The 14,945-nt window shown below is 44.2% G+C and overlaps 1 protein-coding gene across 3 annotated transcripts in view; it reads left to right on the forward strand.

The window, feature by feature from the left end:
- The window catches only part of KIAA0319 (KIAA0319 ortholog), a 50,368-nt gene extending 36,012 nt beyond the window's left edge, over positions 1 to 14,356 (forward strand). For 2 of the 3 annotated variants that reach the window (XM_060164258.1, XM_060164259.1), the window contains 5 exons: positions 3,082 to 3,224; positions 5,313 to 5,435; positions 6,898 to 6,988; positions 8,809 to 8,900; positions 11,484 to 14,356. In XM_060164258.1, the coding sequence (XP_060020241.1) occupies positions 3,082 to 3,224; positions 5,313 to 5,435; positions 6,898 to 6,988; positions 8,809 to 8,900; positions 11,484 to 11,662 (628 nt within the window). In that variant the 3' untranslated portion in view covers positions 11,663 to 14,356. The remainder of the gene's footprint in view (positions 1 to 3,081; positions 3,225 to 5,312; positions 5,436 to 6,897; positions 6,989 to 8,808; positions 8,901 to 11,483) is intronic. The other variant, XM_060164260.1, reaches the window with a different exon arrangement.
- Positions 14,357 to 14,945: the final 589 nt, after the last annotated feature.

A 14,945-nucleotide genomic window follows, 5' to 3' on the forward strand; every position in this document is an offset into this window, starting at 1 on the left:
GTAAATGTTTGTTGATTGAGAATGTTCTGAAGGAAGGCATAGGGAACGTCAGAGGGAGCTGGGTTTTAGTTCTGGTATCATCGGAGGGCGTGCGCATGGTCTGGGGCATGCACGGGGGATGCCTCACAGCCAGGCTTCATCCCTGCCCCGTGTTTAGGGACTGAGACTTCTCTCAGTGTGAGAGGATTGTGGGTTACCATTGCTGTCTTCTGAGGGTCTATAAGGTTCAACCTTTTCCTTGATTTCTTATAAGATTTACAATTTTAATTGAGTTTTTTAAAACTCTTATCCAACTTATGAACAGGGAAGTGGGATGGGGAGAGAGAGAGAGACAGACAGAATATGGGAATAAAAACCTACTATTCATAGTGAATCCATCTGCCAGTTATTGTCAGCTGTTCTGTTTAGGTTTGCTTTTCAGATAACTGAAATTTACTTAGAAAAATAATAAATTAAAAATACTAGTTATTTTTTTACGGAACTCTTTCAAAAATGGATCATACATTTCCCTTTCTTATATCAAACACTGAACCAAACACATCTGAAAATCAATAAAACCAAAAGTTGTTTCTTATTTTTTTTTTATAAATTTATTTATTTATTTTTGGCTGTGTTGGGTCTTCGTTTCTGTGCGAGGGCTTTCTCTAGTCGCGGCAAGCGGGGGCCACTCTTCATCACAGTGCACGGGCCTCTCCCGTTGCGGAGCACAGGCTCCAGATGCGCAGGCTCAGTAGCTGTGGCTCACGGGCCCAGTTGCTCCGTGGCATGTGGGATCTTCCCAGACCAGGGCTCGAACCTGAGTCCCCTGCACTGGCAGGCAGATTCTCAACCACTGCACCACCAGGGAAGCCCCAAAAGTTGTTTCTTTGAAAGATCAACAAAATCGATAAAGCTTTAGCTAGAATGACCAAGAAAAAGAGAGAAGACTCAAACTGCTGAAATCTGGAATGAAAAGGGATATCACTACCAACTTTATAGAAATGAAAAGAATTATAAATGAAAAGGAATTAGTTAAGATGAGGTCATACTGGAGTAGGGTGGACCCTTAATCCAACATGACTGTGTCCTTATAAGAAAAGAGACACAGAGACAGACACACAGAGAACCTGCCATGTGATACTGGAGGTAGAGATTGGAGTGATGTGTCTACAAGCCACAGAACGCCAAGGATTGCCAGCAACAGCAGAAGCTAAGAGAAGGGCATGGAGCAGATTCTCCCCTGGAGCCTTCAGAGAGGATGGTCCTACCAACACCTTGATTTTGGAATTCTAGCCTCTAACACTGTGGGAGAATAAATTTCTGTTGTGTTAAGCCACCCAGTTTGTGGTACATTTTTATGGCAACATTTGGAAACTAATACAGACTTGAATAAAATCTCTCCAAAGAAAATATACAAAAGCCAATAAGCACGTGAAAAGATGCTCAGCATCACTAGCTATTAGGGAAATGCAAATCAAAATCACATTGAGATACCACTCCACACCCACCAGGATGGCTGTAATCCAGAAGACAGACCATAGCAAATGTTGGCAAGTATATGGAAAAATTGGAACACTCATACGTAGCTGGTGGGAATGTAAATGGTGTAGCCACTGGGGAAAACCGTTTGTCAGTTCCTCAAAGTGCTAAATGTAGAGCTACCATATGACCCAGTAATTCTGCTCCTGGGTATATACCCAAGAGAAATGATAAACATGTCCATACGAAATCTGGCATGTGGGAGACTCAAGAGGGAGGAGATACGGGGATGTATGTATATGTGTAGCTGATTCACTTTGTGATACAGCAGAAACTAACACACCACTGTAAAGCAAGTATACTCCAGTAAAGATGTTAAAAAAAAGAAAAAAAGAAATCTGGCACGTGAACATTCACAGTGGCGTTATTCATGTAGCCAAAAAGTAGATACAATCCAAATGTCATCGACTGATGAGTGGATAAATAAAATGAGATATATTCATACAATGGAATAATGTTTGGCAATTCAAAGGAGGGGGAAATACTGATATATGCTGCAACTTGGATGAGCTTTGAAAACATTATGCTAAATGAAAGAAGCCAGATGTGAAATGCCTCATATATATTCCATTTATATCAAAAGCCCAGAATAATTAAACCTACAGAGACAGAAAAGTAGATTAGTGTTTGGCAGGAGCTGAGGGGTGGCGTGGGGGCGGCTCTTAGTGGGTGTGGAGTTTCTGTGATGATGGAAACGTTCTGGAATTATTTATTTATTTTTATACTTATTTTTGGCTGTGTTGGGTCTTCGTTTCTGTGCTAGGGCTTTCTCTAGTTGCTGCAAGTGGGGGCCACTCTTCATCGCGGTGCGCAGGTCTCTTCACTATCGCGGCCTCTCTTGTTGCAGAGCACAGGCTCCAGACACGCAGGCTCAGTAGTTGTGGCTCACGGGCCTAGTTGCTCCGCGACATGTGGGATCCTCCCAGACCAGGGCTCGAACCCGTGTCCCCTGCATTAGCAGGCAGATTCTCAACCACTGCGCCACCAGGGAAGCCCATGTTCTGGAATTAGATGGTGGTGTTAGTTGCACAACTTTGTGAATATACCAAAGGCCACTGAATTGTACACTTCAGAAGGGTGACTTTTGGGAGTTCCCTGGTGGCCTAGTGGTTAGGATTCTGGGCTTTCACTGTCTTGGCCCCAGGTTCAATCACTGGTCTGGGAACTGAGATCCTGCAAGCTGCACAGCACTGCCAAAAAAAAAAAAAAAAGGTGACTTTTTATTGTAAGTGTATTATATCTCAACAAAAAGGTAAAAATGAAGATGTGTCTGAAAGTTCTTATTCTGTGTGTGGTTATGTCTGTTTGCACACACATATACATTGCTCCTTTTATCCAAAGGTCTATCTATCATCAGCTGAACTCTGGGACCAAAGAGCCTTTATTTGTGAATAGAAACCGATCAATCCCTTGACCCTCAGAATACACCCCTATGTCCTTGCCAAGTGGCAGAGCTGTGGCCGTCTGTCTTCTCAGCCCCACAGGTCAGATGGCTGGAGTGGATGTGTCACGTTGGTCACTGCATAACCGTGTGGCTGGCCTCTCTCTCTGTCTCCTCTGCAGCACCGTGATTGTGTTTTATGTACAGACTGGGCCACCTTTCAAGGTCCTCAAAGCTGCGGAAGTGGCCCGAAATCTGCACAGGCGGCTCTCAAAGGAAAAGGCTGATTTCTTGCTTTTCAAAGTCTTGAGGATTGACACAGCAGGTATGTCCCCATCAGAAATATTCTTTTTTATTTTTAGTTTTAAAGTTCAAGTAATGTAAATACCTAATTGTTGTATATTCAGAATTGGATTCCACTGGACTAGACATCCCATCCAATTAAATGCAATGGGAGTCTTATAGAAACATAATTACCCAGGTTAAAGGAAAAGATTTTTCGGAGAAGGTGAAATATGATTTGGTTCCTATATGGTGGGACAGTAGCCAGGTCTCATAGTCTGTTTTTTTTTTTTTTTTTTTTTTGGCGGTATGCGGGCCTCTCACTGTTGTGGCCTCTCCCGCTGCGGAGCACAGGCTCCGGATGCGCAGGCTCAGCGGCCATGGCTCACGGGCCCAGCCGCTCCGCGGCATGTGGGATCTTCCCGGACCAGGACACGAACCCGTGTCCCCTGCATCGGTAGGCGGACCCTCAACCACTGCGCCACCAGGGAAGCCCTCATAGTCTTTTTTGACTTAAGTAGGAATGAAGTTCAATATTTCTTTATCTTTCCAATTTCTCCATGTCAACCCCTACGGGAATATTCTAAAAGAATCAGATTTGCTGATCGTGGCTATGTTTTACTGGCACAGAAAGAGGACATGTGGACATCTTTGCTTTAGCATCCAGAGATTTGTTTTGCATTTATGTCTCCAGCTGGTTTCCTGCAACATACATTTGCCAACCATGCTCTGTCTTTGAGGGAAACTGGAGACAAACAACAGTTATGGTCTGTTTTTAAAACCATACTCTTTCATACTGGTCATGGTCAGAGATTTCATACTTAGATGGTCAGAACAGTATTAAAAGACAGATACGTGTTATTGGTTGGAAAAGCCATGTTTATATAATTTATTGACCTGGGACATCGTGCCTTAGGTTGTGAACATGGTGTTATGTAGACTCTTGGAAATTTAAGATAGCTTTTTTTTTTTTTTTTTTGGCGGTACGTGGGCCTCTCACTGCTGTGGCCTCTCCCGTTGCGGAGCACAGGCTCCGGACGCGCAGGCTCAGCGGCCATGGCTCACGGGCCCAGCCGCTCCGCGGCATGTGGGATCTTCCCGGACTGGGGCACGAACCCATGTCCCCTGCATCAGCAGGCGGACTCTCAACCACTGCGCCACCAGGGAAGCCCTAAGATAGCTTTTAAGTGCCTTCCAGTGGTACCTCTTTTCTTAGTGGCTTGCCTGACGCCTCTTCCTGGCACCAAACTCATTCATATGTGTGGATGGAAATGTGGTCTTTATCCCAGGTCATTTCAATAAACACTGGGGACTGTGATACCATTTGGGGAGTAAAATTTAATTTGTTTCAGATGTATACCTATCCACAATTGACTTTCTTTGTAATATGGAGTAAATTAATTTTTTTAAGAACTCCTTTTTTTCTAGCTACAAAAGTAGTATTTATTTATTGTAGGAAATTTGGAATATCCAAGAAGACAAAAAAAAATTAGAATAATCCTTTAGATTCTAGAGTCTAGAATTCCCACCATCCAAAGATAACTTTTGTTAATATTTTGATGTTTTTCCTTCCAGTTCCCCCATCTCTAGAAACACGTTAATACAATCAGGATAATTTGATATATAATTTTTTAATCTGGTATTTAACTTCAAATCATATTATGACCATTTTCTCAAATCTTTTAAAATTCATCCCTCAATAACATATTCATGACCTCACAGTACTCCATCCTAGATATGTTCCACAACTTATACAACCAGTCCTCTACTCACAGACCGTCAGGTTGATTTTAAATAATGCTGCAATGTAGATAAGTTCTGGTGCACATCCCCAGTCGTTTTCACTGGATAAATTCTTAGAATTTCTCTTTCTTAAGCCAAAGGGTGCTACATTTCTGCTACATGATTAAGGCTTTTGTTTCGCAGTTCAGGTGTTGGCATATTTCTGCCATTTGCTTCCAGATGAGATTGTCGATTCGAGAGACTTTCCCCGGGACTCCTGTTCATAGCGTAAGAGTCTCTTGATTCAACGAGATGCCTCTGTTCAGGGTCTATGCTATGAAAAGACACAGCTGAAGCCAGGGAGCCCCTTTTCCCCATGGTGACCTCTGCCCCACTCGCCTCCTTGCAGGGTGCCTCCTGAAGTGTTCTGGCCATGGTCACTGTGACCCCATCACAAAGCGCTGCATTTGCTCTCAGCTGTGGATGGAGAACCTGATCCAGCGTTATATCCAGGATGGGGAAAGCAACTGTGGTGAGTCCTGATGTGGTGGCTTTGGGTGAGGAGCCTTCAGACAAATCATTCTGAACTGTCAGAAAGATCTGCCTAGCTTTGCAGCTGTAAACTCAACCCTTTTCTCACCCGAAGGCAAGCGAACGAGCTCACGTGGTGATGGGTTAAGATCCTCCCACAGTTCACCTTGGGGGTGTGTTTAAGGCTTCTCGTAAAACTTCCCGATGAGGAGATTCACCTTGGAGAGCAGATTTGGCTAACCATCGCCGGCATTGCCGAGAAGGCTGCTTTGGGCTACATGGTCCCCATTTCCACATTGCACCTGCCTTGTCTTGAGCTGAGTGTGACCTTCTGGTGAAGTGGTCCCTGGTGTGGACCTGGCTGGAATCAGATGAACAAGAAAATTGGCCCATTCTTCCAGGCTGTCTGCCCAAGCAGGCACCAAAAATTGGAACCACCGCCTCAGCTGGCCAACCTGGTGCCCTTAAGTCTCTTCTGAGGAGGGAACTGTATTTCAATGCCAGTCTATTCCTAAGAGTGATTTTGTTTTCTTGGGGATGTAGATGGACATAATTGGCCGAAAAATTAGGTTGAGCTGACTGCGAAATTATGTTCCCACCCTCTACTACATAAAAGTTTGAAAATAGCCAGCTCTTGGATTGTTATTCCAAGGAGCATATATAACATTTAATAGAGGTAAACCTTTTGTTTTTGCTCCATTGGTTTCTCTCTTCCTGAGTTGCTGGTGCAGAACTTTTTACCCTGGATTTCCACAAGGATGTGGGGGAAGTGAAGATCAGGTAGCTTCTGAGTGGCTGTCTGGCTCTGTGAAAAGCATCTTCATGTCATAGGCGACCATACAAATACTTTATTTGCTTTATTCAAACCAGGCCAGAACTAGTTTTGAGGTTCTGTGATTCTGGAATGAATATATATTTTTTTGTTTGTTTGTTTTGCGGTACGCGGGTCTCTCACTGCTGCGGCCTCTCCCGCTGCAGAGCACAGGCGCCGGACGCGCAGGCTCAGCGGCCATGGCTCACGGGCCCAGCCGCGCCGCGGCACGTGGGATCTTCCCGGACCGGGGCACGAACCCCTGTCCCCTGCATCGGCAGGCGGACTCTCAACCACTGCGCCACCAGGGAAGCCCATGGAATGAATATTTTGATGTGACTTTCATGGGTGTTTAAGAGGCCTTTTTAACTGATGAGTTTATTTTTTCAGATTATTCTGTTCTCAGGTCAGTGTGAAATATGTGCTCCATGAGGTCCCTGAACCAGTTGGATGAAAGTCGGGTGGTTTTAAGTTGTTCTTGATTTATTTGTATTTCACCTTGCTTAGGCTCTCGACCAGCCTGGCGAGGTGGTAGTGGCACCACGGATGGCTTTGCTTGCATGGACTCAGAAATGTTCATTGTGAGTCATTGAAATAAAGCTGTTTTGCAAATGGTATGTAACCTGTCCACTCTGGTTTTCTTGTTTTTCAGAGTGGAGTGTGTTCTATGTGACAACATTGGCTCTAACTCTTGTCGTGCTAACAGGGGGTTTAACTTGGCTTTGTATCTGCTGCTGCAAGAGGTACCTGGCACGCTTCCTTATGTCTTTGAAATAAAGACACAACATTGAAGGTGATATGACAGTTCTAGCGGCTTTTGCTCGGGTTTGTGAAGCTGCTGAACTGTTTGAGTCACTCTTTTTATGAAGAGAAACTTGACTTTAAAAGTACTTTATAATGCATTCTCCCCCACGAAGCTTATGTGCCTAGTTAAATAGAATAATACTAGAGACAGCTTTTTTTCATTGCAGCTCTCATATTTTCTAGAAGATTCAGTGATTCTGTATCAAATCTAATGCTCTTTTCTATCAGTCTCGCATTATGTTCACTAGAACAGTACCTAAGTGGCCTGACTAATCCACCCTCGGTAGAGAAAGGAGTTGTAGAAGTAGACTGATCTACATGCTAGATTTATATTATTTTACGTATGTGAAGCAACAATCTAATCCACCTGAATTCTATTTCATAAGTGCAAAACTTTAAGCAAACTGAATACTATCACCAAAGAGAGGTTTTGCTTTAGATTTTTCCCTCTTCTTTTTTCCCATGGAGCTGACCGCTGAGAAGCCCCAGAGATGCCTAATTGTCCGAACCTTCCATAACCCCATGCTTGACCCTCTATAAGGAGATTTGTAGGAACAGTGATTACTCAAGTCCTTAGAAGACAGCATTGGGTCCACTTTCCTATATGGAACTCTATAAATGCCCTCCAAAGAAGACGTGATAAAAAGAAATAATGGTTATACCAAAATAATAGTTATTTTTCAGAGATCACTTATCAATTTTTTTAGTTTTATTTGTGGTTATTTTCCCAAAGGTAGGACTGGTGAAAGAGAGCACAGGCACTTAGAGGCCTCCATCCCATTAAGTTTTCCCAGAACCATCTGGGATGATGGTCACCCTGCTGTGCTTGGCTTTAAAAATTCTGCAGCTTTGTGACATTTGTATCAAGTAGATGAGCATGATGACGATGAGAGTGATTGACTGTGAGCATTTATTAAGTATTTGCCATTGTGATGAATGGTTCTAAGTGCTTTCTGTGTATTATCTTATTTAGACCTCCTATCAACCCTATGAGAAAGGGACTATTCTTACTCCCATTTTACAGGTGGGAACATGGAATCACAGAGGTAACAAAAAATGATCTCAAAGTCACCCCGATAGTAAACCCAGGGTTAGAGGCCCATGCTGTTAATCACCAAGCTATCAGAAAACTGCCTTTGTTTGTTCTCTACATATCTTAACCATGGTGTTGATGTGTATTTTCAGATTATCCCCTGAAGCATAGGATGGGCTCCATGGGATCAGCCCAGTTGTCTTTATGTGTTGACTGAGTTATTGCTTATTCCCTTGGGGGAACTTATTATAATTTCTGTTGGGTTTTTTTTCTGACTGCCAGTTACATCATCTTTTCATTCCTGCATCTCTGGACATCTCAGGATAGTATAGGTTGAGGGGAAAACTTGCTAATCCAGGTTTTTATGAGGAAGGAATGACTCATGGAGAAAAGCTTGCTAGGCCAACACACAGGTATTGAGAGTTTCTGGAAGGGTCCCTGGCACCTCAGCCTGAGGACTGGGTGAGAGCCTGCAGTTAGGAGGGTGGTGGCAGTGTGACCCTTCTTACTCTGACATGAGTTTCTTCAAGATGCGTGATGTACCTCAAACTCACCAAACTCAGGTCTGGCTGTGTATGCATATCCTTAATAAAAGATGCCAATTAACAGAATGTAATAAATTCTAAAGGCAAAACATTTCCTTTGGCGTCCTCCACGTGTTTGAAATCCTGGATCCTAGTTACCCTTTCTGAGAATCTGGGTTGACCTTTTCTTTGTTCTTTTCAGACGAAAAAGGACTAAAATAAGGAAAAAAACAAAGTACACAATCCTGGATAACATGGATGACCAGGAAAGAATGGAGCTGAGGCCCAAATATGGTAAGGCAGCCTCCAAGATGATTTCCTGGTGCCTTTCCATTATTTGATCCAGGTGTATGAGTGTCACCGTAGGTGAAGGGAGAACAGCAGGCTGGAGTGGGCGCTTTAACTGGGGAGGAAGAGCGAGACTGGGAGTCTGTGAAGAAAATCAACCTACTTCAATCCCGGGGATATGCTACCTGGGAGGCGATAGTTGTATTATACACGTAATGAAATCTTGGCAAAGTGCTTTGAGGCATGAATGGGTGAGGGATAGGAAATGCCTAATTATTGGTCGAACCAAATGACCCCAGGAATAAGACTGCTTTTCAAACAGGTGTCCCCAGTGTCTGGCTTTTCTCTACTCATGGTTGGAGGGTGGGGCCTGTGATGCTGTTTCGCCCTGGCTCATCTCTGAATGCTGTTCCTTTTAGGTCTGCCACACACAAAATGCCGCAAAATAACATTTGGACTTCAAAACCAAACATTTTTCAGTGTCTGCATTAGCTAATCAGCCATGTGTATAGATGGACACAAAAGCTTTTACAAACAGTTGACTTTGTTCACAGCATGAATTGATCCCCATGCTGAGAACTACCTCTTGACCACCTCAGTTAACTCTCTGATTCTCACTTATTAACTCTTGGAGACTAAAAGAACCTTCTCTGGCCCCCTGAGGCTGCTTAGCACTGATTCTATGGACTTGTCATAATTCTGGATTGATGACTAAATTGATTCTTACAGAGGGCTGTAATCACTTTCGAAGTTGTGAGATGCAGAACGTTGTCCACGGCAAATGTCATGTATCTACCCATGTATCTGTCATGTATTTTTACCCATGTACATTTACCCATGTAAATGTCATGTATCTGCACAGACCCTGAGTTAGGCCCTGGAGATGGGGAGGAGAATGAAGCATAGGGCCTGCCTTGGGGCGCTCAGAGCCCAGGGGAGGATAATTACACCAGAGTCAGAGCCCTACAGAAGCCGGATGAGGCCCTGTAGGAACATAGAGGCCAGAATGACTGAGCGTGTATGGAGAACGTGGTTCGGGCCTTTGGCAGGGGAAGCTTCTCAGGAAATCCACATAATCGCGTGCATTTATCAAGTGTTCACCATCTGTATTACATAACTAATATCAGAGGTGTTATAAAGAGACTTTGTACCTGAGAGCTCAAGGTGCTTTTGGGTGCATTGTCTCACCCACCTGCCTCCCGAAATACACTCCCCCTTCTGGCAGTCCTGTTTCTACTCACAGCCCCCCTGTGTTCCTCATTACCAGGATCTAAAGCTCAGACACTGGTGCTTGGCCCAGGATGCCTTGTCCCCATTCCAGCCACTCCATCTTGCCTAATCTCTTGCCCTCTTTCCTCATCATTCTCACCACCACCCTAGTTCAGACCCTTGTGATCTCACCTGTGGACTAATAGTAACAACAGTAATAGTCAGCAGGTACTTAATGTTTAATATGTAGGAGGTACAATTCTGTGCACTTTACCACTAAATTCCAATCCTGCCAACAGCTCTATGATTATCCCCATTTTACAGAAAGGGAAACTGAGGCACAGAAGAGTTTAGCAACTTGCCCAAGTAACAGAGCTAGTAGGCGCCAAAGGCAGGAGGGACAGGCCGTCTGCTCTAGAGCCTGGGCTCCCTTCCTCCATGCTGCGCTGCTCCGTGTGTGTGGCTGGCTCTCCAGCTACTCCTCTCTCTTCCATTGTCCTGCCACTGGGTTTTAGTAATATCTTAAAACAACATTTTAATAGTGTCACTCCTTTGCTAGTAGGACAAAATCCAAGCTTCATGGCTTCCCTTGGATTCATGCGCTTTTCTATGAGATCCCAGCCTCTTTTTGTTTTTCTTTTTTTTTGCATTTCCTACGTGAATCATTTGCTCCAGACTGCTTTCTGCAAATATTTCTGGATGCCTCCACTGTCCTCCTGTCCAAACCCTTCACTCTCTTCAAATCCCATCCTGTGTGAACGATCCCTGAAGCTTCTAAGTGTGCACTTGTCTCTTCTTGATTCATGTAAAATTTTATTTTTAAAACTTTCTTGCCTGTCATGAACCCTCATCTCGTCTTTGTCTTACATCCTTAGCTAGACACTATACATTCTTTGAGAGCAGGGGTCACATGCCTGTCCCTTCTCTTATTTTAACTCCCAGCAATCAAATGTTCTACTAAAAATACTTGATGGGAACAAGTGGTAAAATCATAATGGTTTTCATTTATTGAGTGCTTACTAAGTGGTAAACGCCAGCAGGAGCTTTACACGCACGAGTTCACTTAACCTTCACCATAAACCCGTGGAATAGATGCTTTGTTAGCTCCTAATTTAATAGATGAGGAGACTGAAAGCCCAGAGAGGTTAGGTACCTTGCCCAGGGCCACACAGCTGGTGAGTGACAAAGCTTGGGCTCAAGCTCAGCAGTGATTCCAAAGCCCCTGTTAATACTCACTAGGAAACCCCAACCGCCTGCTGCGTTGTGAGTGATCGTTTTGCACGTGCAGAGCGCGTGACTCCGTGCATGGGACCAGAATGATGGGCAGCTGAGAGGGAAAATGCCCTTCCCCCCAGGATGCATCTGTCTGCTTCTCCCTAGGTATTAAGCACCGAAGCACAGAACACAACTCCAGCTTGATGGTGTCTGAGTCTGAGTTTGACAGTGATCAGGACACGATCTTCAGCCGAGACAGGGTGGAGCGTGGGAATCCAAAGGTTTCCATGAACGGATCCATCAGAAACGGAGCTTCCTTCAGCTATTGCTCAAAGGACAGATAATGGAGCGGTTGTGAAATGGAAGGACGCTCACGGGAATCCTTTAATCCAGGACAGTCAATGGGAGTTCAAAACAAAACTAACTCTTGTTAGAATAGCGTGTTCCCATCCTTTCACACTGGGCTGGAGGTGTGTCCCCATATTTTAAAAGACCTGTCTTCTGGGGTTTTTGAGACACAAACCAAAACAAAAACATTGCTCTTTTAACTGAGATGCTTGTTAATGGGAATAAAGGTTGGGTAAGAGGCTAAGGTAGATACTTAAAAGAGTTTTGTGTTTTTGTAGCTGGCACTATGTTAAGAGAAAGATTAACCTGTTTCTATCTGCAGACCCTTGCAGAAGATGAGTTCAACATGATGTAAAGAGGGCCAATTTCTCTTAGGAGCTGTGATTGCCTTTAAAGACGACTTTCCAAGCATGGTTTCTGTCGTAGGACCCTTGGAGTCTGAGGGCTGTGTGTCTATATATATATTTATATATATATATATAAAAGATACTTTATCTGAGGAATGGGTTGTCCTCTGTCCAGCAAGTTTTCTGTGCTGAAGAGACACCCATACAGAGCCCAGCTCTCCTGTTTTCACTCTTTCGCTATGCCAACCGCCATTTCTGTGCTCTCTCTACAGAGCAGCTCTTGGAAGTTCGAGAGCTAAATAAGAATTGTATTCTGAGGACTGGAGGCAACAGAGAGGGAGGTGGGGTTTGCTGACTTGTAGGTTGAAGGTTGAAGGTAGCATTTTAGCATGTTTCACCTTTTCTTTCTCTGAGAAAAACAAGCCACACTGAGGCCTCTCTCAGTCCTAGTTTACATGAAACACAAGAAAAGTGATTATTAATTCCTTAGACATTTATTGAGTATGTGCTATAGGCCATGCATTTGGACCTCTATCAGTAGGAATAAAGACTCAGCAACTTGGTAATATATACAGTCGGGCCTCCGTGTCCATGGTTGCAGGACCCATAGGGACGTGGGCCCCATGGATGCAGATGTGGGAGGGTGGGGGAGGGCCGACTGTATTCCCAAACTCTGAAATACAATCAGTCTTAATGAGGATGGTGTGCTTATGATACTCGGCCCCTACTGTCCCTTTTTATTAGGTACTTTCCCTAATAACTTGCCACAGATATCCACTTCATATGTTTAAAAATATATTAAACCATTTTCTACTAAATATCTTATTTTAAATATATGAAAAAAACATTAAAGCATCCCCAACCCCAGAGCAGCACCCCAGAGCAAGGACTTGGAGTTAACTGTAGCCTGACAAGTTGGTTAGCTGATGATTGTTCCCCATCCGCCCATGGTCCTGAGGCTGGGGGCCTGGGTGGTGCCCTTGGCGTTCTTTGTGGAGAGATTAGAATGAGAGGTGGGGCCCGTCACAGACAAGCGTGACCACACCTAAGCAATATTCTGTTGCACAAGCCTCTGTCACACGAAGGGAAAACTAGGATTGCTTTGCTATGACTAAGTGGAGAAGCAACGTGATGAAACTGTCAGGTTGAAATCATCAGGACAGGACAATAGAGAAAACAGTTCCCATGGGCCTTGCAAAAAATTAAGCTTTCCGGTGCTTTTGTTCCTGCTGCTAATATTCATCCTCATGAGACTGTCTTATTTTTAATTATTCTGCTTTATAAGGAGTGGCAAAAAAAAAAAAAGTAAAAAGCACAGGAGTGTGATTTTATTTTTAAAATAATTTCTCTGCTTATGTCTACACTTTCTGTATATCCAGCCAGTTCAATACTATATCGATGGTGTTAGAAGGAAAATGTGATGCTTTTTACATGAACATTTAGCTTCATACACTTAAAATCTGCCCTACCCGGTGGCCAGGGTTACATTATTTTTGTGCACAACTGGAAATTTCTGGCACAGAGGATGGCAGCCTAAACATGAGGTCAGTAGAGCACAGTGATGGAGAAGGGAGTGATCATCTGTGAAGGGCTGTGTACATAATACACGTATTTTACATACTCCATTGACCCTTACGGTCATCCTGGAAAAGTAGATATTCCTCTCATGTTGCACATAATGAAGGCCCAGAGAGTTTAAGTAACTTGCTCAAGGTCACGGCCAATTAGTGGTGGATCTAGGAATCGAATGCAAATTTTGTAAGCTGCAAAGTCCATGCTTCCCACCCTCCTCCCCTACACAAAGAGCTCCCACCTCCAACTGTTGGAGGGCAAATTCTGGTGGACCTTTTGGACCACTTGGAAGTTCTGTTCCTAGGACCAAGAAAGACAAAGGGAGAGAAGCCTGCCTCATCTCTTCTGTTGGATCACCCCCAGGGCCACCCCTCCAGGTCACTCCTCCTTTTCTGTCTCCAGCCCCGCTGGTCTGATCTTTCCACCACAGATAGATCTTGAATCTATGGTGCAGCAGAAATAAAGACCACACCAGTGATCAGAAAGTGGGTCCTCTCTTGTTATCGGAGGAGCAGAGCGTGAGGTGGAATGGCAGCCAACATTCTTCTCTTGTGCACTTTGCATTAAGGGCCTTGGGAAGATGAAGCTCCCTGGCAGCTCAGGAGAGATGAGAAAAGCAGGGCCCGAGAATGTGGGAGAGGGCATTGGCAGGGCTCACAGGCTGACAAGATTCTTAGCTGCTTTGGCTGAAGTCTTGGTTTTATTTTTTTAATGTTATCTTTTTCCCATGTATTGACAACGTATCATTTCCAATATAACACTATTAAACATATATGCTAATCTGAATAAAGGTGTCTGTAGTCTCTGTAATGCCTCCTTGTTGTTGAGGAGGATGGGAATACTTATTCTTTCTGCTTCTGTGTGGAGGGATTTCCCTGGAGTAGGAGGCAGCAGGCTGGCCCACGACCGGTTTTTGTGCAGCTGGTGAGCTAAGAATGGTTTTTACATTTTCAAGTGGTTGAAGAAAATATCATATTCTGTGACACGTGAAACTCACATGGAATTCAGATGTCAGTGTCCATAAATAAAGTCTTACTGGAACACAGGCACAGTCATTCATTCCTTTGTGCTACAACAATAGAGGTGAGTAGTTTCAACACAGACTGTCTCAAGCCTAAAATATCTACTATCTGAACCCTTACAGAAAAAATTTGCTGGAGCCTAGAGTAGCACCCCCGGCTCCCTCCTCCCCGTGGGGGACAGCATTTGGGGAGGCACTGAGGGTGCTCAGTGCTGCCTGTCTTCTCTCCCCTGCTTAGATTCGGCTGCCTGCCGGCTGCCAAAGAGTGCATTCCCCTGGTTTCTCTGCTGGAAAATGCCTTCAGTTGGGGGAGGTGCAAATTAGATTAAGGTGTGTGTG

Source organism: Lagenorhynchus albirostris, chromosome 10 (assembly GCF_949774975.1).
Source record: "Lagenorhynchus albirostris chromosome 10, mLagAlb1.1, whole genome shotgun sequence".
NCBI lineage: Eukaryota > Metazoa > Chordata > Mammalia > Artiodactyla > Delphinidae > Lagenorhynchus > Lagenorhynchus albirostris.